Source organism: Coffea eugenioides, chromosome 7 (genome assembly GCF_003713205.1).
Source record: "Coffea eugenioides isolate CCC68of chromosome 7, Ceug_1.0, whole genome shotgun sequence".
Lineage (NCBI taxonomy): Eukaryota > Viridiplantae > Streptophyta > Magnoliopsida > Gentianales > Rubiaceae > Coffea > Coffea eugenioides.
In genome coordinates this window covers 10,655,214-10,680,034 of record NC_040041.1, presented here as the reverse complement: position 1 = coordinate 10,680,034, position 24,821 = coordinate 10,655,214, and the positions used below count along the sequence as shown (strand labels likewise).

At 36.7% G+C, this 24,821-nt stretch overlaps 4 protein-coding genes across 5 annotated transcripts; all 4 read right to left on the bottom strand.

The window, feature by feature from the left end:
- Positions 1-266: 266 nt before the first annotated feature.
- Positions 267-956, bottom strand: LOC113778139 (monothiol glutaredoxin-S2-like). Its single transcript, XM_027323428.1, has one exon. It carries the CDS (start codon positions 839-841, stop codon positions 533-535), a length of 309 nt encoding a protein of 102 aa, XP_027179229.1. The 5' UTR covers positions 842-956; the 3' UTR covers positions 267-532.
- Positions 957-5,605: 4,649 nt separating this feature from the next.
- On the bottom strand, positions 5,606-11,236 carry LOC113778708 (deubiquitinase OTUD6B). Of its 2 annotated transcripts, none has more exons than XM_027324189.1 (3): positions 11,162-11,236; positions 6,945-7,059; positions 5,606-6,619 (listed from the first exon to the last, which is right to left on the bottom strand). In XM_027324189.1, exons 2-3 carry the CDS (start codon positions 7,046-7,048, stop codon positions 5,743-5,745), a joined length of 981 nt encoding a protein of 326 aa, XP_027179990.1. In that variant the 5' UTR covers positions 7,049-7,059; positions 11,162-11,236; the 3' UTR covers positions 5,606-5,742. The 2 variants fall into 2 exon arrangements, with proteins under 2 accessions (XP_027179990.1, XP_027179988.1); XM_027324187.1 differs by having other exon boundaries at positions 6,945-7,056; positions 11,153-11,228.
- A 966-nt stretch (positions 11,237-12,202) lies between these two features.
- LOC113778805 lies at positions 12,203-17,189 on the bottom strand. The gene is made up of 10 exons (XM_027324302.1): positions 16,901-17,189; positions 15,786-15,881; positions 15,536-15,610; positions 15,107-15,175; positions 14,614-14,690; positions 14,238-14,326; positions 13,675-13,804; positions 12,961-13,051; positions 12,816-12,881; positions 12,203-12,695 (listed from the first exon to the last, which is right to left on the bottom strand). The coding sequence occupies exons 1-10, from the start codon at positions 17,075-17,077 to the stop codon at positions 12,576-12,578; spliced, it is 990 nt and encodes a 329-aa protein (XP_027180103.1). The 5' UTR covers positions 17,078-17,189; the 3' UTR covers positions 12,203-12,575.
- A 2,707-nt stretch (positions 17,190-19,896) lies between these two features.
- Positions 19,897-20,671, bottom strand: LOC113778591 (F-box/kelch-repeat protein SKIP6-like). The gene has a single exon (XM_027324041.1). It carries the CDS (start codon positions 20,437-20,439, stop codon positions 19,897-19,899), a length of 543 nt encoding a protein of 180 aa, XP_027179842.1. The 5' UTR covers positions 20,440-20,671.
- Between the last annotated feature and the right edge of the window lie 4,150 nt (positions 20,672-24,821).

Genomic DNA, 24,821 nt, shown 5'->3' with positions numbered 1-24,821 from the left:
TATTAGTGCTCTTAGTATCTCTAAAGAGGAAACTGGAATTGACTGTTCAATTGACAGCAATAAGAGCTGAACTTGATGTATCATTGCCAGGGAAAAATATGCCCTATCCTTTCAGGTTTTAAGTAACCATTTCTCTCAAATAGCAAAAATATGAGAACATAACTTATAACTAAACCATTTCTTCTCCATGACACTGTAAATCTAAAGAACTTGGTAAAGTTTAATCAATTAATTAGCAAAAACAAAAGTACGAGAGAAGATAAAAATTGGCTGAACTCAATTCTTTTCCATTGTCACTTTAGAACTAAAACGTCACAGAAACAAGGATCGATCAAGTGGCATGGACTCCTAAATATGAGTTACCATGACCACTATAACATTTTAAAGACTCAAAACCGGTTAATACTGAAACTTAACAAGACTGGTAGGAGTGCATGCTAAACCTACATTTGCCTTTAGATGGCTTTCTTCAATTAAAAGACAAAACAAGAAAGAAAAGTTTCAGTTCGATGGTAAATTCTATATGTGACTTCTACATCCATATTGCATTGGCCTTGATAAGCAGTGGCTTCAACTTGCCCTGAACATTTAGGTTCATAACCTCATCAGAACCACCAACAAGTAGTTTCCCTATGAAAACAGCAGGAACAGTTGGATGGCATCCTAATGCTAGCAATGCATTCTCAATGTCCCTTCCTTCTGGATATTGATCAAGCTCATAAACCGTGGGATTTGCCCCGAAGCTGCATATCAACATGTGAATAGCATGGGATATGCAGCAGTTGCTCTTGCTGAAGATCACCACTGGCTTTTCTGAACCCAATCTCTTCACTATATCCATTCTACTTTTGGCAAAAATGTGAAGTCCTGGGCTAAATGATGTGCTCTAGTATTTTACTTCAGAGGAAGTTTGAGGCTTGCTTTGTGTGAAACCTGAAGCTCTTGAAGGTATATATAGAGGGCAGGCTGGCTCCGGGCTAGTGATGGAAGATTTATAACATTTTTCTTCACAAAATAGCAAAAGGGCCGCAAGATTTTGCTTGGAAAGTTGATGCGTTGGGGTTCATATCAGCAGGTACATGAGAAAAGGATTGATTTGTATTCCCTACTATAGAGTATCACAAGTTGCATTAGCATCCTTGCATCGGTTTCTCATGCAGAAAATGGAGAGCGGTAGGTGATAGATAAGCAAGTAAGAATCTTTTGCCTTTACTTGATGCTTAGTGCGGACGTAGTACGGCTCTTGGATTCCATACATACGTCAAATTTGGGGGAAAATATCAGTATTGTACAAGGATTTTTTTTTATTTGAGCTTTCTTCGTTTTCTTCCTGGAGAGCATTACCAAAAAAAAAAATGAACCTTTTGTTTTAATGGTTCTGGTCACAACCATGAGTCATAGCATGCCTCCAGGACCATCGATGGCTTATAAAAGTACTTACATATTATACACCAAGACAATCCTCTAACATTGTAGCAGAACTCGAACACACTCAACTTTTTTGCGAATAATTAATCCGCCCTTAATAATTGATCCAATGTATATTTCCACATAGGAATATAATAGTTGCATACAAGACAAGCACATATTAGCATGAGTGAACTTGAAGTAGCTTGATAGGACAAAGGACTCATAAGTTGAGTTTAGTCAAGTGCAAATCAGCTCCTATAATTTTTATGATACTTAGTATAAACTTATATATGTTTGGTATAACTGCCAATTTAATTGTATAAGTTGACAAATTCAATTTACCCCTATGTTGTTCTCAAAAGCCAAATCCCTTTTTGGGCAATGTCAATAGTACAAAACTGGCCAGAGAAGATGAAACGAGAGATGGACTTCTCAGAACAAACAGAACATTATTCCTTCAACTGTGTGGTGCTGGGGAGGGATTCCCTTTCAAGTACTAATGCTACCTTTATTCTGTCTTTTTTATACAGCTTGGACCACTGATTAAAAGAGAAAAAAGAAACCATTGTTTACCAGTTGATTCAGCCCTTGATTACTAACAAAAAGGAATCCCCCTCTCCAAAAGAAACGAAAAAGAAAATCATGATAAGATCGGATAATTTGGCACCCATCTTTTTCAAGAAACAGCATACATTCCTTAACCAAGCCATTTATGAGCATGGTATCGAAATCCGTACAAAACGAAGAAGAAGGTACCGAGAAGGACTGTGCAGCCTTTGGAGGATAGCAGATTCTCCATTTCTGAGCAATATTGTTCTCTGTCACAAAAGAAGATGCTTTCTCGATTTTCTCCGCATGACAAATGGATTAAACAACCTGGATCCAACTATGTCTTCTTTCCCATCATATCAGATACCCTTTGACATGGAAACTTAGGTTCACTTGGAGTTGGGGTGCATTTACCAAAAAAAAATACTTTTAAGCAGTAAAAATACTTTCAGGGTATTCGATAACTAATTTTTCGAACTATGTCTTCTTTCCCATCATATCAGATACCCTTTGACATGGAAACTTAGGTTCACTTGGAGTTGGGGTGCATTTACCAAAAAAAAATACTTTTAAGCAGTAAAAATACTTTCAGGGTTTCGATTAATTTTTCGTACAAAAAAAAAAAAAAAAAAAAACTTCTGTTGAAAATATTTGTGTAACAAGTGTTTCTTTATAATTCACCATAACCCCAAACCCAAACGAGACTTAATGAAGCTAATAATCAGTTCTTGAACTTTTTGAAATAAGGTTATAAGGGGCCAAGGATGGAGCTTGTATCAAATCCACCTCCACTTTGTTAAAGTATACAAATTTTTTTAAAATTTTGTTATACTACAATTTTGACCTTAGGCAATTTGGATGAGGGCAAGTCGTGCAATAGAATTTTGTGAAGATATTCATTTCCAAATTTTCCAAATATATAGACCAGCTAGCATAAAGAAAAGTGCCACACTGATTATGCATAAGTTCTAACTCTTAGATAAATCTATAAAAAGGAATTATTCAAAATGGATGAGGTACACCAACATCGTGGCTCTTCCATTCAGTTTTTTGTGGGAAAGAACATAAATAAATTATCTCAAGCACCAGATTTCACTTTAAAGCCTCGAGCCTGATAAAATATAATATTAATCATATATATGCTGATAGTATATGTGCTATCATCCATGATAATTTATTTAAATTTGAATTTGAAATCCAATTTTTACATATATTTTATGTATCTAACTGTAATATTACATACATTATTGATACATATAAGATTTACTCAAAAATATAAAGTAACACATTTGTTCTGTTATTCCTGAGCATCTTAAAATTGATCAAATAATTGTTTTCATTTTTTTTCTCTCAAGAACAAAATCCGCATTGTCGAGCCCCAGCATCCAACACTTGACATTCTAACATCAGAAAGTCACGTCACAGTGCCAACAGCAACTTGCATTCTTATCTTTGAGCGTGCAAATGACAGCAATTCTCCTCGAGTTAGTAGAAGAGAATCAACCCTTGAGTTGGCTCGGATGGTTTCGGGTAGCCTAGTTAGGTCCCGAAATCGTATGTTCGAGTCACCTCTTTATCGCTTGTATATCCTTGAGAGGCGGGGTGCACAGGCGCAGGGAAATTAGTCTGGTAAAATTGGGATACTCCCTGTATTAAAAAAAAAAAAAAGTAGAAGAGAATCAAATGATGGTTGGGTACCCTCCGTCAAGAAATTAAAGACTGAAATGGTGGAAGAAAAAGGTAACAAAACCTGGGACATAAGATTGTATCTTATATTACAAGCTAGAATACTACAGATAATTTCCACTTTTGAAGTTTGTTCTGCAAAAAAATTCTCCTTTCATTTCAATGTCTTGCATACTTTGGAAATCTTGGATCCTTTTTTACAATCAATCATCCATAATCAACCACGAAGTAAAGCTTGTGGAATTTAAGAAGATGCTTGCTTTATTTCGAAGTACATTAAACAATAGGAGAAATACCTATTTTCATCCCTAAATTTTGAGTTATGGACGCATTTCTTCCTCAAATTTTAACCAATTTTATTTTAAACACATTTCTGACATAACACATTTAGTATCTGAACTATCAATTTTTAACCAATTTTATCCTCAAATGGGAAACTAATTAGTAATTTGAACGGAAATTAGACACCTGACGAATATGAACCTCTTGACTGAAAAGCCTTGCATGACTTAAAATTAGCAAAATAGGATGGCTATTTTTACTCTCCCAATTTCAATTTCCATTCAAATTGATCAATTTCTTGTTTGAGGATGAAATTGGCCAAAAATTGATAGTTCAGATACTAAATGTGTTATGCCAGAAAGTTTGAGAACAAAATGTATCCATGACCCAAAGTTTAGGGATGAAAACTGGCATTTTCCCTTAAACAATATGTATTTTGAAACAATTTATGTATTTTGATATTGGCATTTCCCTAAGTAAATTACAGCAAAAGTTCAAGCATCGCCTAATAGAACATACAACAAATCAAATGAAATTGAGAAAAATATCGTAGGAGGAGGGATGGGGTTGTGACCTTTAAAGCAGATGATTTGACCACATGAAGTGGATTATCTAATGTTTCAACTCCATATGGCCATAACCACAGGAAATTAGAAAATTTGGAGCAAAACCAACAGTAATAGCCAATGACATGTAGCACATTCCCGCACCATATTAATTAACATGAAACTAATTAAATTTCAAAAGTTTCAGGTAGATAAAATTAACGGTATCAAGAATCAAAAAGGAAAAGAATAATCCATGCACAGTGCTGTGCTATCAAAAGTTTGCCTATAATTCTCTTTTAAGATATGAAAAACAGAAATTTTCAATCAATCAGACACTTCTTACATCTCTATAAAACAAACCACTATCCCAAATTGTTTGTCGCATTTCAAAATTTCAACTTTTTAAGAATAATAGCTTCATGATGATGTCAATGAATTTGTTTCCAAAGTTACTCTCTAAAATACAAATTTTAAATTTGAATTTAGTACGAAACATGAATAAAGGTGGGAATAACATTAAAAAAAAAAAGAGAGAGATTAAAAGTAACTTTGACTAAAGTAAAATAACAAACATTTTGAGACATCCATTTCTCAAAATAGAAAGCATAATATTTTCAATGGACGGAGGAAGTAATAATTAGCAAGATGAGATGTTTTAGGAAAGACACAAGCAAAGCTACTGAGGACACATCGAAACGGACATGGAAGTGCAGGTAAGCCACAGAAGAGGATAAACTAGATGATGAAGATCTCCACCAGCAGGCTGCAGCTCATGCATTTACCATCTGTTTACTGAAGCATTTATTCTGAAAACGCAGATCTTAGAAGTTGCTACAGACCATTCTCAGAAATTTTGTTCCAAGGATCTCAAATTTCATGACAGGCAAGAAATTTAGTTGGATCAGCGAATAGAAACAATTGACGGCAGTTCAGGTGAACTTACCCATTCACCTATAAGAGCTTGAAATAAAGATCATCACATTTTCAACAGAACAGATCAAAAAATTCACGGAACTACATGCACAAGACTTGTTGCAGAAAAAGAAGATATATGTATAGAAATCATTAATCATATAAATCTATCAGCAGAGTCGAAATAACTTACTTGGAAAAAAAAAAGAAGGAAAAAGTAAAGGACAAGCTATGTCATGTCTAACATTACAATGTAAAAAGAGAACAAAATTGTTGCTTCAGGTCCAAATTTGATACATGTTTTCTGCAACATCGACGTCACAGAGAGTACATTTTGACAAAGGATCAGTCATCCCTATTGAACTGAAGTTGGAATGACGGAGTTATAATGCTCACCAAGCCCAAATGCATGCCTATGGTATGACAGCATAATACTTTTATTGGATAAGCCATTTCCACCTACAAATTTGTACTCATTTCCCATCTCCACATCAGGGAAGGATCCAGAAAATATCATGATATGTTTCTTCAGGCAATGAGTTAGAGCACCAAGTTCCAACTGTCCTCCCCATGCTGCCGTTGATTCCACTTCTGTACAATAATTCTCAAACTTCTCTGCAAGGGTATCAGTGGATTCTCCATCTGCCATATTCTCAGAGAGGAAAAAGGGCAGGAATTCAGATGCATGATTCCTCATATATGATGCCACCATTTGCCGAAGTTCTTGGAAAGTATAAGGAGAGGTACCTCCAGCCTGGAGGGCGAGCTGATCCTCAACAGCTCGGTAAAGACAATGCCCATCTGGCTTTATTTCATTAATGACCAATCCAAGTGGCTCAAGTTTCTTTTCTAACCCCTCATTTTCTGCAACTCTCTCACTGACAATGTTACACTGCTCTTCTCGTATTCTTTGCTCCCTGGCTGCTTCTTGTTGAGCTCTTTTCTCACGCCTCTGAACACTTTTGCTTGGTTTTGATTTCTCAGTTTGATTGGTGGCTGAAACTCCAGCAATGGCCTTAACCAAATTGTCAAGATCTCCTTTATCTTTCTTGTTGCTGCTGCCATAACCTGCAGAAGCCAGTTCTTCTGCATGTCTTTCTTTGAGTTTTGCTGATAGATTGGATATCTCTTGCTCCACTTCTTTCTTCTTAGCTTTCTGTTCAGCCTTGCTGCCCTTAGCAGCTGCCTTTTTCATTCCCACTTCCTTATTTTGTAATTGGGAGATCTCTTTCCTGCAGTATACATGAATTAAAATGCTTTTATTCACAGTAACCAATTCAAAACACAGTGGTTCTACTTATCTGTTTCAAAATAGGTTATCAATTACTAAAGCTTTAATATTCTTTTCTTTAATTCAGGAAATTGTTGTAGAAGTTCCCAATGCAAATCCATCCACTTTCAAACTATATATCAATGGCAATTAACATAAAACATCTAAGAATGTAGAATTGTTAGAGAGAGATAGAGAGAGAGAAGGGGGAGAGATAACTGAATCAACAGTGGTACACCATATTCAAAATTAGAGAACTGATAAAGTCTAGACAAACATTACAGCACCTATGCCTAGAAAGCATCTCCTCAAGGCTTTCTTCCTTCTTCACAGGCGTGTCTTCTAAAATCTCCTCAGAAGGCTTACCCACCACCTCAGGTCCATCCTCCATCTGCAACTCTGAGATTAAACAGGACAGCAATATTGGAATGTCAGGCAAGCATCACATTTCGATGACTATAATTTTGCATTGTGAAATGAAAGAGACATTTGTCACTTGATTATGATGTATCCTTCCTTCATGTCTTAAATAAGCTAAGGGCAAGGAATGAAATATCATGAAAGATCCAACAAGTAGTAGTAAATGGGTGTAATGGCCCATGTATATACTTCGTTCTTTTCATCTGGACATGCTCAAATGGCAGTCAGGTTAACAGAGGTCAACGCGCCTTAAATCAAGAATTCTTAAACTTACAAGAACATGCAACTATTGCACATTTAGTTCATAGTCTAGACCAGGGGTGTGCAACGAATTCGAAATCGGTAAACCGGAAGTTTGAAATCGGAATTTTTCGAAATTTTGACATGTGAATTGCCGACCGAATTCAAATTCGAATTGGCCAATTCCGATTTCGAATTCGATTCCGAATTCAATTCGGAATTCAGAATTCGGAATTTACCGAATTCTTCCGAATTCATCAAATTCAAAAACCTGTTTTCCAATTTTCTTTTTAATAACTTCTCACAAGTCTGCATCACAATACAGGCAACACCGGCAGTGGCAAGCAGAAATATTAAATGATCAGTTTCATATTCTGATGACTACGGATTCTACGAAGGCTGGCTGTGCAGATGCATCTTTGGTTAAATTAAATCTAGCAGTTGGTTCAAAATGGAACCAACACAATCAAGTTGCTGCAAGGAAATCATCTTGAGAACGGCCAAAAGGTCGATTGAGGAACATGGCCAATCGAACTCCACCCTGAGACCTGGGAAGGCAACAACTAACGGTGGCAATAGCAGTCGCAGTAGCAGTAACTTATACAAAGTCCATTTATTACAATACTTATACAACCATTCCAATCCACAAGAATAAAATAGCAGGCACATATGTTCCAATAAACTGCATTTGGGAAACTGAAATAAGACCAAAACTACCAAAATTGACTAATTTTTAGATCACCTTCTTAAAAGATATTGCTTTTATTGAAATTTCGCAACTACTAGAATACTCACAAGCTGTTTGATGAAATGCCTAAGAAAAATAAACTAGAAACACAAATTAATAACAATTATAGCATAGCCCCTATTAAGTAAAATCACCAGCGTACATCAATTTGTCCTTGAAGATGAAGGCTGATGATGGCTTGAAGATGAAGACTGTCGGGCTGATGATGGCTAGCTTGATGGCTTGAAGATGAAGGACTAGAGTGAGAGAGAGTGAAGATGAAACCTGAGAAAGTAGGAAAGCTGAAGGCTGAAGGCTCTTAGTTGAGCTCCTTCTCGACTGAAGACTGGTAGACTGGCGGCAGACTCGGCGGAGGAAGGAAGGTGAGAGTTGTGAGACTGGTAGACTAGCGGGGGAGGAAGGAAGGAAGACCGAAGACTGGAGCTTAAGTGCTTAACAGATTAGGTTTTGCTTTTTTGTCCTTTTTGGAGGTTGTTTTGTAACTTTGTTAATTGGTAGATGTATAACGTATTATTGTTAATTTGTTATTATGTTATATAATATAAATTTTATATTACATATATTGTAAAAAAATATTCTATTATATATATAAATATTATAAAACGAATTCGAAATTAGTTTTCCGCTTTCGAATTCCGCATTCGAAATTCCAATTCGAAATCGGAACTACCGATTTCAAAAACTATATTATCGAATTTGATCCGATTTCGAATTATTCGAAATCGGAAATTCCGATTTGAATTCCGAATTACCGAATTCGAAATTCCGAATTCAATTCGAAATCGGTCGGTAAATCAGAATTTTTCGATTTTGCACACTCCTAGTCTAGACTTAAATTTTGACCTTTACACATTTCAAGGCCATAGACATGCTCAATAGATTAAAAGGTCCCGTTTCACTAAAGACTTTAACTTCAGTTTTCCAGTTTACGTCCAGTGAGGATAGTCCATATTGTAATCTCAACATCAAAAGATTCAAGGGAAGGAACACCCATCAATAAAGCCATATAATTGGAAAATGTCACACAATAATATAACCAAAAGTAAAGGCTTGATAACAGAACACCACAAATCTCATTAACCGGATCATGACTTACTGGCATGAAAAGTATTGGGTGACAACTATCAGCATAGAAAAGTACTAAAGCAGTTCCATTCCTTTTCATTTATTTACTTTCAAGAGAAGAATGTTATACAATTAAAAAAATTTATGCCGTTTCTCAGTTTTAAGCTCATCTTATTGTGGTCTCAGAGTTTCTAACATAAAACCCTAAGCTTCTTTATGATTTCTGAGTGATAACAAGCCAAAAGTAACTAAATGTAGATCAGATTAAGTCAAAGCTTGTAAATTTACATACATAAAAATACACATACTTCTGATCCCCTCATTTTCCACTATAATTCCTATAATCTTCTTCAGTATTTAGCTCGCATTGATTTTAGAACAATTGAGATGTAAGTTTAATTCACCTATAATAAGCACGTCCTTCTTACGACTAAGCATTTTTCTCCATGAATCTAACATTCTACGGCATTGACAACACACGTCATGGTTTAGAAGAATGAGAAAGAGATCAAATATTTAGGGCTCCTATCGTCCGCCTTATAAACTGGCTTTGATTATTTTGATGATCAACAAGTAAGAGAATCAACTACCATAACTTCTTCCATCGCCCCTATTACACTCTCTGCATTTTATTTATGCCCTTGCTTAGTTCTAATTTCCTGTTTGAATTCAGACACAAGCAGCATCTATTGACTTTATCATCCTAAGCTGCTCTAAGACACTGCACTAGGGGCCTTCTGACCACCTTTCCTGAGACCAACTGCCAACATAATTGGTGGATCTCTCTGGTCCTGGTGGTGAAACTAAATGACTCACAAGACCAGGTTAAGACAACCTCAAGCAGTGCTTCCAGCCAACAACAAACACTACTCAAGACTTCGTTTAAAGTGTTAGCACTTAAATAAACAAGCATCGTTTATTGCTTTGCATTATTAAAGGAACCTAATTGAATATGGATAAAACATCCAAAAACCCTAAACTTGAAAACAAAGTGCATAAAAAGTTGCAGCTGAGCTAGCAAAGAAAGGTTTGTCCACTATAAATCAAATGCAAATAGACTTGAATCAATCTGCACTCTACCGAATGAATGATTTCTTCCATACGTGTTGCCAGTAACAATTCAGCACTACTCTTCCACCGACAAATGTTATAAAAGTAAACATTCTTTGCCAACATCCTCACTTCTCAATTAGTCCAAAAAATGACCAGCTATCCTAAATGGGTTTTTAGTAAACCTTGATAAAGCCCTTGTGAATCATGTAAATTAAGACCTCATATTAACTTAAAAAACAACTCATACTTCACTGGAATACGCCTAATTATTTGTAGCAAATTCTTCAATAATTTCATAACCGTCAACTACCCATCTCTTCAATCTCATTATTAGTTTAGTTTCTTTCCAATCTGAAGTGCAAGTGGAGTGCATAAACTGGAACAAAACCAAAATTATTAACACAAAAATCAAACTTTGACAGCGCCGATTCAATTTCTATTTAATCATCAACTTTTTTCTTTTATTTTGAGCACAAATGTAACTTTATTTGATAAGAGAACACATCATACACAGAGAGGACAAACCTCAGTAACAAACTGCTGAACAGCCAAAAAACCAAAAAAAAAAAAAATTACCCCCCCCCCCCGCCCACCTAAATTAAGACAAAACACAGTACATAATAGAGGAACTACTCAAAGATATCAAAAGGCAAACTTCATTCAATAGCTAGTCCACAATTCTCACTCATGCGTTCACCTTATACGCCTCTACGCTACAACCAGGAAAAAAAAAAGGAAAAGAAAAATTAAACAAGATTCCCAGACTTCCACAGGTATCCAAATTTATAATTGTACCCAAGTTGTGGCAAGCATTCAGCTGAATTCAGTAATTAATATGCTTTCTTCATGATAATTCCACGGATAGAAAAGAACAGAAAATTCGATAAATATCTAAGACTGTAGAATAAATAAGCCCATGAAAAGAGGCGGGAGGTGAAGAACTGACTAAAAATAAAACAAAATAAAAACCTGGCGGTGGCGGTGGCGGTGGCGGGCGGCGGCGGCGAAAGAAGAAGAGGGAGGTAGGCAGAGCAGAGGCGGGACAAAGACCACGGCAATACTAAAAACAGAAGAAACTTTTATGCTGCCATAGGATTATGTAATATTACGAGTGGAGAGGCCCAAATTGGTCCAAATTGGTGTTTTTAACCCTAAGTTTCTTAAATTGTTCAAGACTAGTCCTAGTAGTTATTTTTCTAACAAATAATAGAGGTCAAAAATAAATTTTCTAACAAATAATTTTTTAAGTGAAAAATTAATTACTATTTTGGCTGTCCAAGAAACTTTTATCTTCCTGCGGAGAAAAACCAATTGAGGAAAAAAATTTGAATCCACAATATATATACATATAATTGGTCCAAATTGGTGTTTTTAAACTTAAGTTTTTAAAATTGTTCAAAGACTTCAAGTATTATAGTCCTACTAGTTATTTTTTAACAAATAATAGAGCTCAAAAAAAAATTTCCTAAAAAATAATTTTTTAAGTGAAAAATTAATTACTATTTTGGTTTTCCAAGAAACTTTTATATGGTTTTATCTTCGAGTGGAGAAAAATCAATCGAGAAAAAAACATGAATCCGCTATGTATATATATATACACACACACATATATTTGATCCATCAATGGAAGAACCATATAATTTTGGTAATTTGTTGTTGTTATTATGGATAGGTGTAGTAAAATTGAATAACTAAAGGAGAAAGATTTTAATTAGAATAATCTTATTGAAGAAACATGGGCGCAAAAAGGTCAAGCAAGCAAAAGAGATTAGTGATTAGAGCATATGAGGTACACGATATCTAATAACACAGAGCTGATGAATCAACCTAAATTATATTCACTGGGTTGGGCTAGAAGTCAGGGGAGAAGGGTCCTCAGAGCCCTATCTTATAATCATCTTCCAGTTTTTTCAGTTTTTCATATGACCTCACAAATTTTATTTCATGACTTTATAATTGTCAGTAAGTTCCAAATCTTAACATTGTCTAATTACTCAGAATATTTTATGGCTAGTTGCCTTTTTTTTTTCTAATCCACTAGACCACTGGTACAATTGCCAAGAAGTTAAAAGGTAATGATATGGTACAGTTTAAGGAGGAAGATAAGAATTTGACGTAACTGTCCGATACCAAAACATACTTCCAAGTTCCAACATGCATTGAAGGATCTTAGACTTCTTGAATGACAACTTTCAGTTCATCTGAGAGAAGAAAAAGAACAAATCAACAGGTTTAGGCAAAGCCCTCAGAGTGGCAAATTTTCTTCGGACTCAATGCTGAATCCCTTGTCAGAAATGAATTCCTGGTTTGTGACTGATCAAGTGCATTGTTCTCATTCTTAAATCATGTTGATTGTTCTTCTCCACGAAACTGCCATAATTTCATGTTTTGATCACCCTGCTGTTTCAATTGCTTCTATGCACTCCACAACTGTTGCTTTCTTTGACATTGCAGAGATTAATGCTTCATGAAGTGCCTTATTGTTCTTAAGCAGTGATCCAGAAAAGAGTACCTACAATGTAGTTTTCAGGATTAATTGTGTTGGTAAGTAAATGATGAGCTCATTGCTTGCAAGACTTGGTACTAAACACAAATCAGACCAGGCTTAAGGTGATCAGTTGCATAAACTTACTGCCCATCTTGTGAGGTTTTGTTGCTGATCTTTGCTAAGCTGCGGCTTGCTCCTATTTATAAATCTCTGAGAGCAGGGGAAGAAGCCAAATCAATGTAACTAGAAATCTTTCCAAGGAAAGTGCATTTTCAGGAAATCCTTAGACCTGAAGAGTGAATAGATCAGCAGATTGGCCAACCACTTTATCATATGTTAGTCCCTCTGCTGCCAATCCAGCCATTGCAACTACTGCTAACCTGAGAAACATAACTAAAGTTTAGTTTATTAGTCTTTCAAAAAATCTATCCTTAAAACTTCAGTTGAGCTTTGGGATAGGAAGGTTCAGATTCGTCCAAGCGGAGGAGCTTTGATTTATTTCTCCACCATTTGAACCACAGCTGGTCCAAGGTTCTTCAAGATTAGAAGGACAGAAATACAAGCCATTGGACACTTCAGAGACTGGTGGTAATTGCCTTTATGTGCAGTCCTATAAATCCACCCAAGTTTTGACATGAAAAGGAACTTTCAAAAGCTCCAGTGAATGAGAATCCTGGTTCATTACCTTGTGATTGTGTATCATTCTGAATTACCTATTTTTCCCCCAATAAGAAGTGATTCCCTTCTACATACAAGCTAATTTAATAAGGACTTTCAACACTAGGTCGGTTCGTAGTATTCTTTTTCACCATAAACTTAGGATCTGAAGTGTTGCTGCAAAACTTGAATGGAACAGTATAACATGAAATAGACATGCCTTAACGGTTATTTCGACTCTTCTTCAAACAAGAACATCACATTGGCTAGATATTAAAGAGGAAATGGGAATAAGATAATACACTTCCCATTATATCAACAGGCTCTAGTATTAAGACAAAGATACCTGTCTAGTTCTTTGGCATCAAGCTGTCCACTATATATCAGCTGTTCTAGTTTTTCATCAATGAGATTGACATGTTCTTTTCCAATATCCAGTGAATACCCGAGGATAGGAAGGCCAAGTAAGTAGGCAACTGCAATTTCAACAGCGAATTTTGTCATGCCAAAGCAAAATATTTGGGGTACACACATATTTTGCAAAATTGTACGAGACAGCATCCACTTTCATCATAATTTGGAGACCACCTCCTTCTCTTTCTCCTCCTTCCACACTGTGGTCACGTACAACAAAAATAAAAGAATTCCTTGAGGGATTTAATTTCTCATCCCAGCTTAAGCTTTATGACTGAGTATTGTGGCTTAAGGCTCCCCCCCCCCCCCCCCCCTCCAAAAAAACAAAAAAAAAAAAAAAGCATTTGGTGGATTAAGTTTTACATTTCAGATTCCTTTTATACCACTAAAATCTGAAGTTCCACAGCATTTGTCTGGTATTTCATAAAACAATATATAGACAAATACTTCCTTACATTTGCAGATCTACATTTGCCATACTGAAAAAGATGTTACCTAAAAAGTGAGCTGCCTCATGTCTAGCAATCCTCTCCTGGTAATCAGGAAAAAATGATGAAAACCCACCAATGGCTGCCTGAAGGAGACTATATCATGAATACATATCAGCATTTGCTGTAAGACTTGCCTTCCCTCTTATCACTCCCTCTCTTCTCTCTACGACTAAGCCTGTCTTCTGACCTTGTGTCTGTGCTTCTTTTTTTTTTTTTGTGTTTTTGCATGTTGAATTCTATCGATGGTTGGGTGTACAGTGAAAGTTCTGTGCCTGTTACTCACTAATCTCACTTGTCTTCAGTAGACAATCATGGAAAAGTTAACTTTTCACACTTCACATCTATCAAGGGCATACGAAAAGATGTATCTTATGACTTACCCAGGGGAAACGCTCCCAACTGCCAGAACAATTAAAGAGATGCTCCCAATTAAGTATGGAAGAAAGAAACCCCAATCCTGAAAGAGCATAAAGATGATGATCATATACTATGCATCACTAGACAATCAAGCAAAAAACTGCAGAAATCTAACAAAAAGGAGGTGACTTAGTGTCTCAAATTCATACAATGTACTTCAATTTGTGGAGCTTTTGCACCTATTTACCTAATAAAGCATAAAATTGTTTATGGCACCACTCATTTACTAATATAAGTCGCATTTTGAGTGGTAATATCGTTAATCATATGCTTTAAGATCAATATTACAGTTTTTTACTGTTATTGTAGCTTTAAGTTCACCAGAGAAGGGTGCTCCAACACAATGATTAAGGCTTGATTCTCATATACATGAGCAGAAAGATATTCGCCTGCATGATTCATCTATCTATGCTCGGGAGTAGACAAAATAAGTATGCCAATGGACATAAAGCTTACCCCAGGAAGCTGGCTAGTGAGAACACCTAAAAAACCAGTTGTTCCTACCACCGTAAAGAGAAACGCTGCCTGCACTACTGGAAGAATTAGTTAAACTAAAATGAATCAGAACTACTGTAAATTTCTTTGAGGAAAATTATGAAAACATAATCTCCATTTTCTCAAGTAATTATACATAATGCTGCAAAGAAAACATCAGAGCCAATGCATCAAGGTTTTATGTTTGAATTCTGAGCCAAATTAAAATTCTTCTTATTTTAGATAATGCAGATATAGGACACACCAATATCTCTATTTCTTGAAGAGCTACAGAACTGGTTAAGACCTGCAAGGTGGCCTTATAAGTTGAGACCTTTTTTAAGCATTGAATATGCACTTCTATATAATCAGTGGATGTGTTTGAGAATATGCATTTCACGACAAACTTACATCATTTCTAACACTTGGGATTGCAAGGTTCTCTGCATTTTTAATCCCAAGGGTTGTCAACTCTCGAAGAGATGTCTGCGACAGAAATTTCAGAACAATTGTCATTTTTCTGCAGATGAAAACAAAAGAATATTTTAAGGAAACAACATAAAATATATGTTTTCAGAGTACATGTATGCACAGATTTGTAGAAGATGTTAATGCTTGAGTAGAACTTTCCCATAACTTCTCATTCTCAGTTGAGACTGACCGTACGGCGTGATACATATGGCTGAGAACTCCACCTTTTCGCCCAACCAACTTCACTCAGCTGATCAAGTACTTCTTTAACTGCATCACTTTCTTTCTGCAGCATGTCAATAGATGAGAACAATATCAAACAAAATGTAACTGAGGCATTGCAGAATTCTAATATTTTTCTGATCAAATGGATAAAAGAATGGATTGATGTGCACAAGCATTTTATCCTAGTAGCGACTTGTCATACCATAGCAAAGAACTGCATCTGGACATTTAACGGGTCCAAAAATGCTTCATAAATTTTAAAAATTGAACTCGTTTTTGGTTAAATTTGCTGAAGATGCCTTCAGGCTATATCAATAGCTAGTGATGTGATAGACCCTAAAATTGTTTTGCATATGCCTAATAAAAGAAGGGCTAAGAGAAGAATGATCTTGTGATACAGTAACATTTACACTGGTCGGATAACCATGCTGCAATTTCACAACTTAGTAAGAAACTAAGTAAAATGCCTTTTAATACTAGTTACAGATTCGTGGCAGGACCAATGATTGGCCTCAGGAGTTAACCGTTAGCATTTAATATGTGAATATTAGTGGTACGAAAATCAGAGATGGACATTATTATTCATGTGCAAATCTTGTGTACTTTCTATGTTTTAAATGTGCATACAAACGTTAACATGTGTACTACTAGTTTTCCTGCAAATCTGTAAACAAATGTCGTCTGCTAAAGGCAATAACCTATCCTCACTCAATCTCAAATAAATTTCTCATAACCACCGTTACCATTTAGCTGCCTACAGTTTTACAGTGCAGAACATTCCAAAAAGAATTCTGCGAAGATTTCACTCTGAATCGGTTTCAAAAATGCCAACTTTCCATCTGTCCGTATATGGATTCTCATAATAGTCAATAATTTCTCCAAAAGTGAAAAGTCAGACCAATTCAATGCTCACATTTTATCTAAAATTAAAAAATGGAAGCAAAAATTAGTAAAAACACCTCAGATGACAACAATTTTTCCATTTATATCCGTAAAATGCACTAATAATCCACAATAAGAAAAACCCGCATGGAGAAAAATAAAGGTTGAAAAACAAATTTCTGTGAACAAAAGACTAACCTTGGAAATTGCAGATTCAAGAATGCTGAGGTCCACACCAGAAGCAGCTGATGAAGAAGCTCTTATCCTCCAACTCATGGGATGCCTGAAACATGTTCGATTATTCCAACATTGTAAATTAATATGGGAATGGCAAAACAGAGAGGAATAAAGGGTTGAAACGGAGGTGGAAGCCATGTTTTCCTCAGGTTTTCTTTCCTTCTTTCTGTCTTCTGTGAAGTTGGTCCGGGACTCGGGGTCTGGGGATAAGGTTGGCGGGAGGACTTGAATATACGGTTACAAATGTACTAGTCTTTCTTTTCCCCCATATGTAACCATATGGACCCTTTTTTAATTTTTTTTGGTCTTAATACCTTTTATGACATGTCCATTATTTCAATTTGGAGAAAAGTTTCATAGAGAACTTCTACAATGGGTAAAAGAACCTGAATTTGAGGGAGCATTAAAGGGTCATCTCAGAAATACCTCACAGACATTTCTACAAATACTTTGTCTTAAAAAAAGAATCTTTATTTCGTCATGTAGCAGATTATGGCTGGGAAATGGGGGCATACGTATGCCTTTTCCGAGAGTCGGTGGTTATTCAATTCCTTGAAATACAGTTATCTATTCAAAAATACTATTTTCTCCGTCCCACACTTTGATAGTCTCATTTCTTTTTTCACAAAATTTAAGAAAAAATAGTTAACTTTGTTGGAAAAGTAAATTTAGATTGCTATTTTTCTAAAATACCCTCACATTAAATAAAGTACAACTTTATGGAAACTTGAATTAATGGTAAAAAAAGAATCAACTCTCATTAAATGAGGTAGATTTATAGTAACAACAACTTACATTAAATAAGGGCATTTTAGAAAAATTAAAATACAACTACATTCTTCAATTGGAAAGTGGACTACAATTTGGGACAGACGAAGATGGGAAGTGGGACTATCAAAGTGAGACGGAGGGAGTACTATAAAGCACTAAGCAACCAAGAGTATCCTTATTGCCGGCGCAACATTGGATCATTGAACTTACAAATTTTCCTACCATTATCTCCTAAATTTAAGACTATCAAATAGAACCCATTCAACTCTTTTCGATGATGGATAGAGGGAAACAGTTGGGGAGAGAAAAAGGAGAGATTGATGATGGGGTTTGGTGGACTTGGTAGCCCCGCTGTAGACTGCGGCTGACGGAAGACACAAGAAAGAAAGAAAGATTTAACCCGGGGTTAAATCTTTGCTCATCTATGATCTAACAGTTTAGTCCTTACTGGTTTGTTTGAGCGCTTTATTTATTTTTCTTTTAAAGCAAACACAAAAGGAAAATTAGAACCAGAAAATACAAACCCAAAGAGAAAAGGGTAAAAAATAAAAAAAAACCCCTTGTGGTAAAGTTAATATATAGAAAAATCCCCTATGATTTCAAAACGTACAACATGACACCCCATATTTTGAACTAAATTGTAAATGTGACGAAATCCGTTAAGTTTAACGGAAATGAATTATTGGAACTTTAAAAAAAAATTTATACCTAAATTTTAACAAATATACCTGTTCTACCCCTTAGCCGTTAATTATCTCTCTCTAGAGAATAAAATAAATGATTTTGTTAAGTTGTCTTTTGCTTAATTATATCAAGGCATTTTTATCATTTCGTCCATTTCTGTTAAATTTAACAGATTCCGTCACCTTTACAATTTAATTCAAAGTATGAGGTCTCGTATTGTGCGTTTTGAAATCACGAGGGGCTTTTCTCTGTATTACGTTCACCACGGGGGCTTTTTTTTTTTTTTTTTACCCAAGAGAAAATTAGAACCATGTGGAACCACAGAGCAGAACGAGCAAAAGATACAAGAAGCACATATTCATCAAACTGCTGCTTAATCAATTATGGTTAAAACAACTCTAATGAATGTGTCATTTGTAAATAAAAACCAATTATGGTTACAACAACTCTAATTTATGAAATTCGAAATTAAGTTTTAACTTTGCATATGTCACTTACATTTAACCTCCCTAATGCATACATAGGCAGATGGCGTTAGAAAATTTCTAGCACTAAATTACTAACATATTGTCTTTTAGTCCATTAGAATTCATGGTTAAAATATGAAAAAAGAGATAGATTACACTTAACGAGAGTAATCTAGAATGGGATTAATACACACATCGGAATCCTTGCATTGTGAGAAACCATTTTAATGTACATATTTGCAAAATTGTATATTGAAAATTGACATTGAGCAGGAACCATTTAACCTTCATCTGCAATGATCTCAAATTCTTCATCTATGATTTGATGCTATGTGATGGCAATGTTAATCTTGCTCCTTGTAATAAAACGACTAGTATGGAAACATGTTTTTAGTCAGGATATACGAGATTTTCATGATTTTAATACTCTGAATTTTGGTGAAAGATTACTTACAATAATAAGTCAACATTGTTGTAGCTAAAATAATTGATAGCAAACCTGTTAAATTTGTCTTTGTAGCTTATTGGAAATTTTACAAAGAAATCTCTTCTTTTGATGGTTATAAATATAGTGGATATAATTGAATTTAAGTATACCAAGGGCACCAGTCCAAATGCTATATACACTGGTCCAAAAAAAGTTTACAGAGGCCTACGCCTTAGTTTAAGAGAGGTTTTGATTAGACATCAAACTAAAAAAGTAAGTTATGAGCCTTTGATTCGTTAAGTAATTTTTGCTAATTAGACTCTTTTATATTTTCAATTTTAGGTGCCTAATTTTCTAGATTTTGTACTATCTTTTTGTTATAGTAAATTTGCTATCTCTGTGTCTTTCTATTTTTTTTTTTTTTGTTATTGTCTTTATTAAATTGACAAAAACCAATCCAACACCACAAATTGCTTCAAATAATAAATTTTAATAAATTACTTGCCATCTACAACCCTATCTTTCTAGTGGTCCAGGAAACAAGTACTCGAAGTCGAGGGCCAGGCAGAGGCTATATCCCTACTTCCAAACTTCAATATCCACAAACTTCAATATCCACACACTTTATCTCCACCTCCTTCCCACTCCCCTTTTTCTCCCAAACAACACACAACCTCCCATCGAAATTCACCATCGTTGCGCCATAGACGTATACCCTGCAACTCCTTCCAAACACCTTCCTCCACATCATACCCTGCAATCTTCCCAAAAATATTACAACAACACAACACTCCCTGAACCACCGCAGGCTGCCGCCGACAAATTATTAACACGTTTCCGCACTTCCCCACCACCCCAACATCATACACCTCCCCACTTCTACCCGCCATTGCATAAACTCTCCCCTCCATCACCACGCTCGCGTGCATCCGCTTCAACCTCACCTCAACAGGGCTCGGCACCGTGGTCCACAACCCGGTAACCGGGTCAAAAACCTCTGCCCACTCCATAGACTGAGCCGTACCATCCACAACACAACCACCTAGAACATAAATCTTCCCATCAACAACCCCCGCTCCGGCGAACTCCCGGGCCACCTTCATTCTAGGGCCTTCCTCCCACCTATTGAACCTACAATCATAAACCCACATCGAATTTGACGGAATTCTATCAAAAGCTCCCCCAATTACGTATATTTTCGGGCCTAGGACAGCCAACGCGGGCCCTACGGGCTGGATGCGGTTGCGGGGAAGGGGATAAATGGGTTTTTGTGGGTTTTGGCAAGTAGGGACGAGCGTGTATCAGTCGAAGGAGTTGTCGATGCGGAGGTTGAGGTAAAGAAAGGTTTGGGTGGTACGGAGGCGGGGCCGGGCGGTCCAGAGTGTAGAGGAGTTATGGCGGAGTGCCATGTTTTCGAGACAAGAGAGAGATCACGGTAATGGGAGCTGGGGACTCTTGCTAGGCAGTCGATGGACACGTCGTCTGGGAGCTTTGGGATCAGCTGGAGTTTAGCCGATGGTTGTGGCGGCTGGCTGCCACTGGCGGCGGCGGCGGCGGTCATATGGATTGTGAAACTTGGGAAATGCCTATGTTGGTTGACTTGGTTGGTTGGTCGGTCGGTCGGTCAAGGTTGTTGCAACTAAATATGTATTGAGATTTAACTGTAGAGACCTCCCATAAGGTAAAAGTTAGACATAATACTTTGTAAAAATTCCCGAATGGCATTTCCCAAGTACTAAATAATACCGGTTGGACTTGACATTCCTGGCATTGAGTACCTTAAAATACGTTAGCAGCGTATTTGGTCTCGAGCTCGAGGCTCGTCCAGCTCGGTTAATTACTCAGAATATTGACAAAAAAAGATTAATCGCACATGTATGGCTCTGACAAGGTTTTGGTACAAATCTATGGGTATCGGGCTGCATCCAAAAGGCGACTGAAAAATTCTGACTCTAACACAGTCTGGCAGCGAAATTTTTTTTGTTTTTTAATAAAGCTGTAGGCTACCGAACTGTCCGGGCTGACAAGACCCGGTAGCCGACAACCTCTGCACAAAGTTGGCTGCCGGGCTCCCCAGTAAAATTTTTTTTTAAAAAAACTCCAAAGCAGTCGGCAGGGCTTGTGGACAAAAAGAAAATGGTTGGCAGCTAATGTTGAGCATTTCGTGAGACATGTAAAGCTGAACAAAAAAAGCGCTAGTACATAGCAGAGAATGTGACAGCCCCACCTCACCCTAAGGCGAACCAAAGGGTTCGGCGGACCGCCTGCCCAGCTCTCGCCGGGACTCAGTCGTTCAGTTTAGAGCGATCTAATATGTTTCGGGACATACAAACGCGCGTAACCAAGTCAAGATGTCAAAATAAAAAAAAATGAAATCGGAGTCGGTCATGAATAGTAACCGACACGTCAAAACCCAACCAAACATCAAGCAAATATTTACATGTTGAAATTTAGCATATACAACCCAAAGGGGCATACCAAAGTGACTCAAAAGTGGATACGAGTATGGTTTGCCAAATCAAAAGAGAAACGGACCCAAAAATTACATTTAGGGTTTCAATCAATGAGCTATACAAAAGATATGTCCAACTAGCTCAATTCGGCAACTAATTGTCAAATCCAGTCCAAAAGTATTTATTTTCCTGTAAGGAAAACAAAAAGGAACAGAAAGGGGTGAGCTTGCGCTCAATGAGGTACCAGACATATAGCAGTAAACTCATGGCATTTCACATTTAACAAATCAGGTACACATGCCAGATGTAAAGTAAAGGAACCAATGATTCAAATCGGAAGGATACAGGTGGCTCTCAGGAGCCAAATTCCCATTTGCGTCACCGAACCTTGATCGAAATAATAGTTGACACTCCGTCAACGCTAAAGGAGTAACCAATACCGTAGATTCCACTTTCTTCGATTCCTTCCACCACACATACCCCTATCGGGCCCGAAATCCAATCAGATCAGAAATGGTAATACTCGAGTATACCGGAATCAAGGGTCTCAATACCCAAAGATCCCAAAACAGACTACCGTGGTTCGTTATCTAATCGACCAGACCCTTGCCGGCCCGACTCGAGTAACTGGCCACAGGTGTTGAACTCAGAGGTCCCAGAAAAGTCGTTGGATACAAGCTTCCAAACGATGTCAGAACAGATACAGATCCAAATACAGATAACAGATACAGATACAGATAGCAGATTCAGATACGCACTCAAAATTGGCATATGAACAAACAAGAGAACGAGTGTGATAAAGTACACTCTCGCCTCCCTTTTATCAAAACAGTATTTGGCCCCAACAGTCATAAATCAAGTATTTCAGATATTTCACATAACGGGTAGCAGGTAGTGGAACACTCACCGGGGTCAGTACAGATACCTCCCAAAAGAGAGCTTTAATCACCAAGAAACCCTAAAATAATCCAAGGAAAACAATTGAAGGTTCCACTTTCAAAAATCGAGTATATGTGAGGCTCGACTACCAGTCGTATGCCTCGCCAAATAATTACTAAAGCAAGGGTGCAAAACATGATTTTTGGAAACGAAAAGGTAACATGAAAACCTAGGCTCAAACAACCCAAAAGCCCTTCGCTCAAATCACAAGTAAATCCAACTAGCCTTCAAGTAAAATTTCGGCAGCATATCCCTTGTGTTTACCTATTTTCCAGCCATCATGGCTTCATTATTTCCTCAAATCAGTCCCAACATCTCGTACAAAAATAATCTCATTCCCAAAAGCCGTTCACTAGGCTTAATGGCATTCAAGTACAAAATTTAGCTAGGAAATGACCGGATATGAAAGTCAAGCCCTAAACTATTCAAATAAACACAATAAGACTCGATTACAAATCATAAACCAATGCCAAATACTACCAAAATAGGGTTCCATAAGCATACATAGGCATTAGAGGAAACCAGAAAATCTGGAAATGGAATTAGCTTTAGCCCTGAAAAAAAATAGTTTTTGACCTCATTTTACGGTAATGGCACTAAAGGCACTACGATTATCGTATGAAGGTGTAAGAGTCACCATTTCAAAGCTAAGAGATAGGGCTACAATATTACAGAAGGTCACTCAACCCAGTTTCGAGTGTAACCAGGTCAAAAATGCAATCTATTATGCCAGAACCGTAAAAACAGATTCACAGAACGCATTCTAGTGCAAACATCATAAAACAGCCTACATAAGTCCAAATCCAGAAATTCCAAAACCAACTGAAAGATAAGAAATAGGGTTACATTTCATCAGAAGACCTCAACAACCAATTCGGAAGCATTCCTAGACAAAATAACCAATTACAGAAGCAATTCCCAAATTCTGGTAAAACCAGAACAGCAAGGGTAATTTCGACTTTTCTCAAGCTACGCTACTCCGATTGACCTGAAATTTTTCAGGAACCTCTAAAATTTCATTCCCTACAACTTTCATGTTTTAATACAAGGCCAATTTGGCCTCTAACTATGAGCTACAAAACCGGGCAGAATGAAGAACAATGAAACCCTAAGTTTTCAATTTCTTTCCAAAACAGCAATTGCTTGCAATTAACCACTTTTTCCACCTCCTAGGTCCCTTACATACCATTTCCAATCATCATACATAGCCACACAATCATATTCATATTAAAACAGAAAAATCCCCAATAATTACAAAACTTCATCAATTCAACCAAAAATCACAATATAATCCATAAAGTTGCATCTTATACCACCACTAAGCATAAATTAAGCATCATTAGAGGGAGGAGAGTGGTTCTTCATAACTCACCTTAGAAACAAGAGAGAGAGAGCAACAAGTCCTCTTAGCTTTCCAAACAACTCCACCAAACCCCACACAAACACTCACTTAAGGTTTTCTATGGAACAAAAGTAAGATTAAGTGGTTGATTAGTTGAATTTGAGTAAGATGGAGGCAAGAATTTGAAGAGTTTTCTTTCTTTCTTTCTTGGAGGAGAGGGCCGGCTATGAAGAGCAAATTTTGAGTGAATTTTTGGTCAATTTTGAGTTATTTTAACCAAATGGTAAAAGTGGGAATAGTAGTCAAAAAGTGCCACCAATGTCCAAGTGACACTTGTCACTCTATTAATGCATCTCTATCCCTTTGTTCCCTCTCACATCAATCCAAATTGCAACCTCTACTTATCTCTTAACACCCGATAAATTAATTCCAGTATCCAAAACTTACCCTAGTTGGCCGAATTTTACCGAACTTTCCGCACTAGTGGGTCCCACGTCCGATATACATTCTTATTTCTCAAAACCTAACCGATACTAGAAAACTCATCTAAAAACTTTATTTACTCATAAAAATTATCTAGAAAATTGTCCGGATACAGAAAGTGCAGAAAACAAGCCATTGAATATAATAAAACCCTAAAATGAAAAATTGCGGGCTCTCACAAGAGAACTCGACAAAAAAAAAGCTATGTTCCACAAGAGTTTAGCATCCCCTGAATTGGCAGTTGTTTATTTTATTTTTTTTAAGCAACTTTGTAATCTAGCCGTGCAAACGGACCGCTAGATTTTGATTGATGCTC

Coding starts and splice junctions, on each gene's coding strand:
- LOC113778139 (XM_027323428.1), bottom strand. CDS start 841: ATGGATATAGTGAAGAGATTGGGTTCAGAAAAGCCAGTGGTGATCTTC.
- LOC113778708 (XM_027324189.1), bottom strand. CDS start 7,048: ATGGAGGATGGACCTGAGGTGGTGGGTAAGCCTTCTGAGGAGATTTTA. Junction 6,620..6,944: donor GAGATGCTTTCTAGGCATAG/GTGCTGTAATGT, acceptor TGTATACTGCAG/GAAAGAGATCTCCCAATTAC.
- LOC113778805 (XM_027324302.1), bottom strand. CDS start 17,077: ATGGCTTCCACCTCCGTTTCAACCCTTTATTCCTCTCTGTTTTGCCAT. Junction 15,611..15,785: donor CATATGTATCACGCCGTACG/GTCAGTCTCAAC, acceptor TTTCTGTCGCAG/ACATCTCTTCGAGAGTTGAC. Junction 15,176..15,535: donor TCCCAAGTGTTAGAAATGAT/GTAAGTTTGTCG, acceptor CCAGTAGTGCAG/GCAGCGTTTCTCTTTACGGT.
- LOC113778591 (XM_027324041.1), bottom strand. CDS start 20,439: ATGTGGGTTTATGATTGTAGGTTCAATAGGTGGGAGGAAGGCCCTAGA.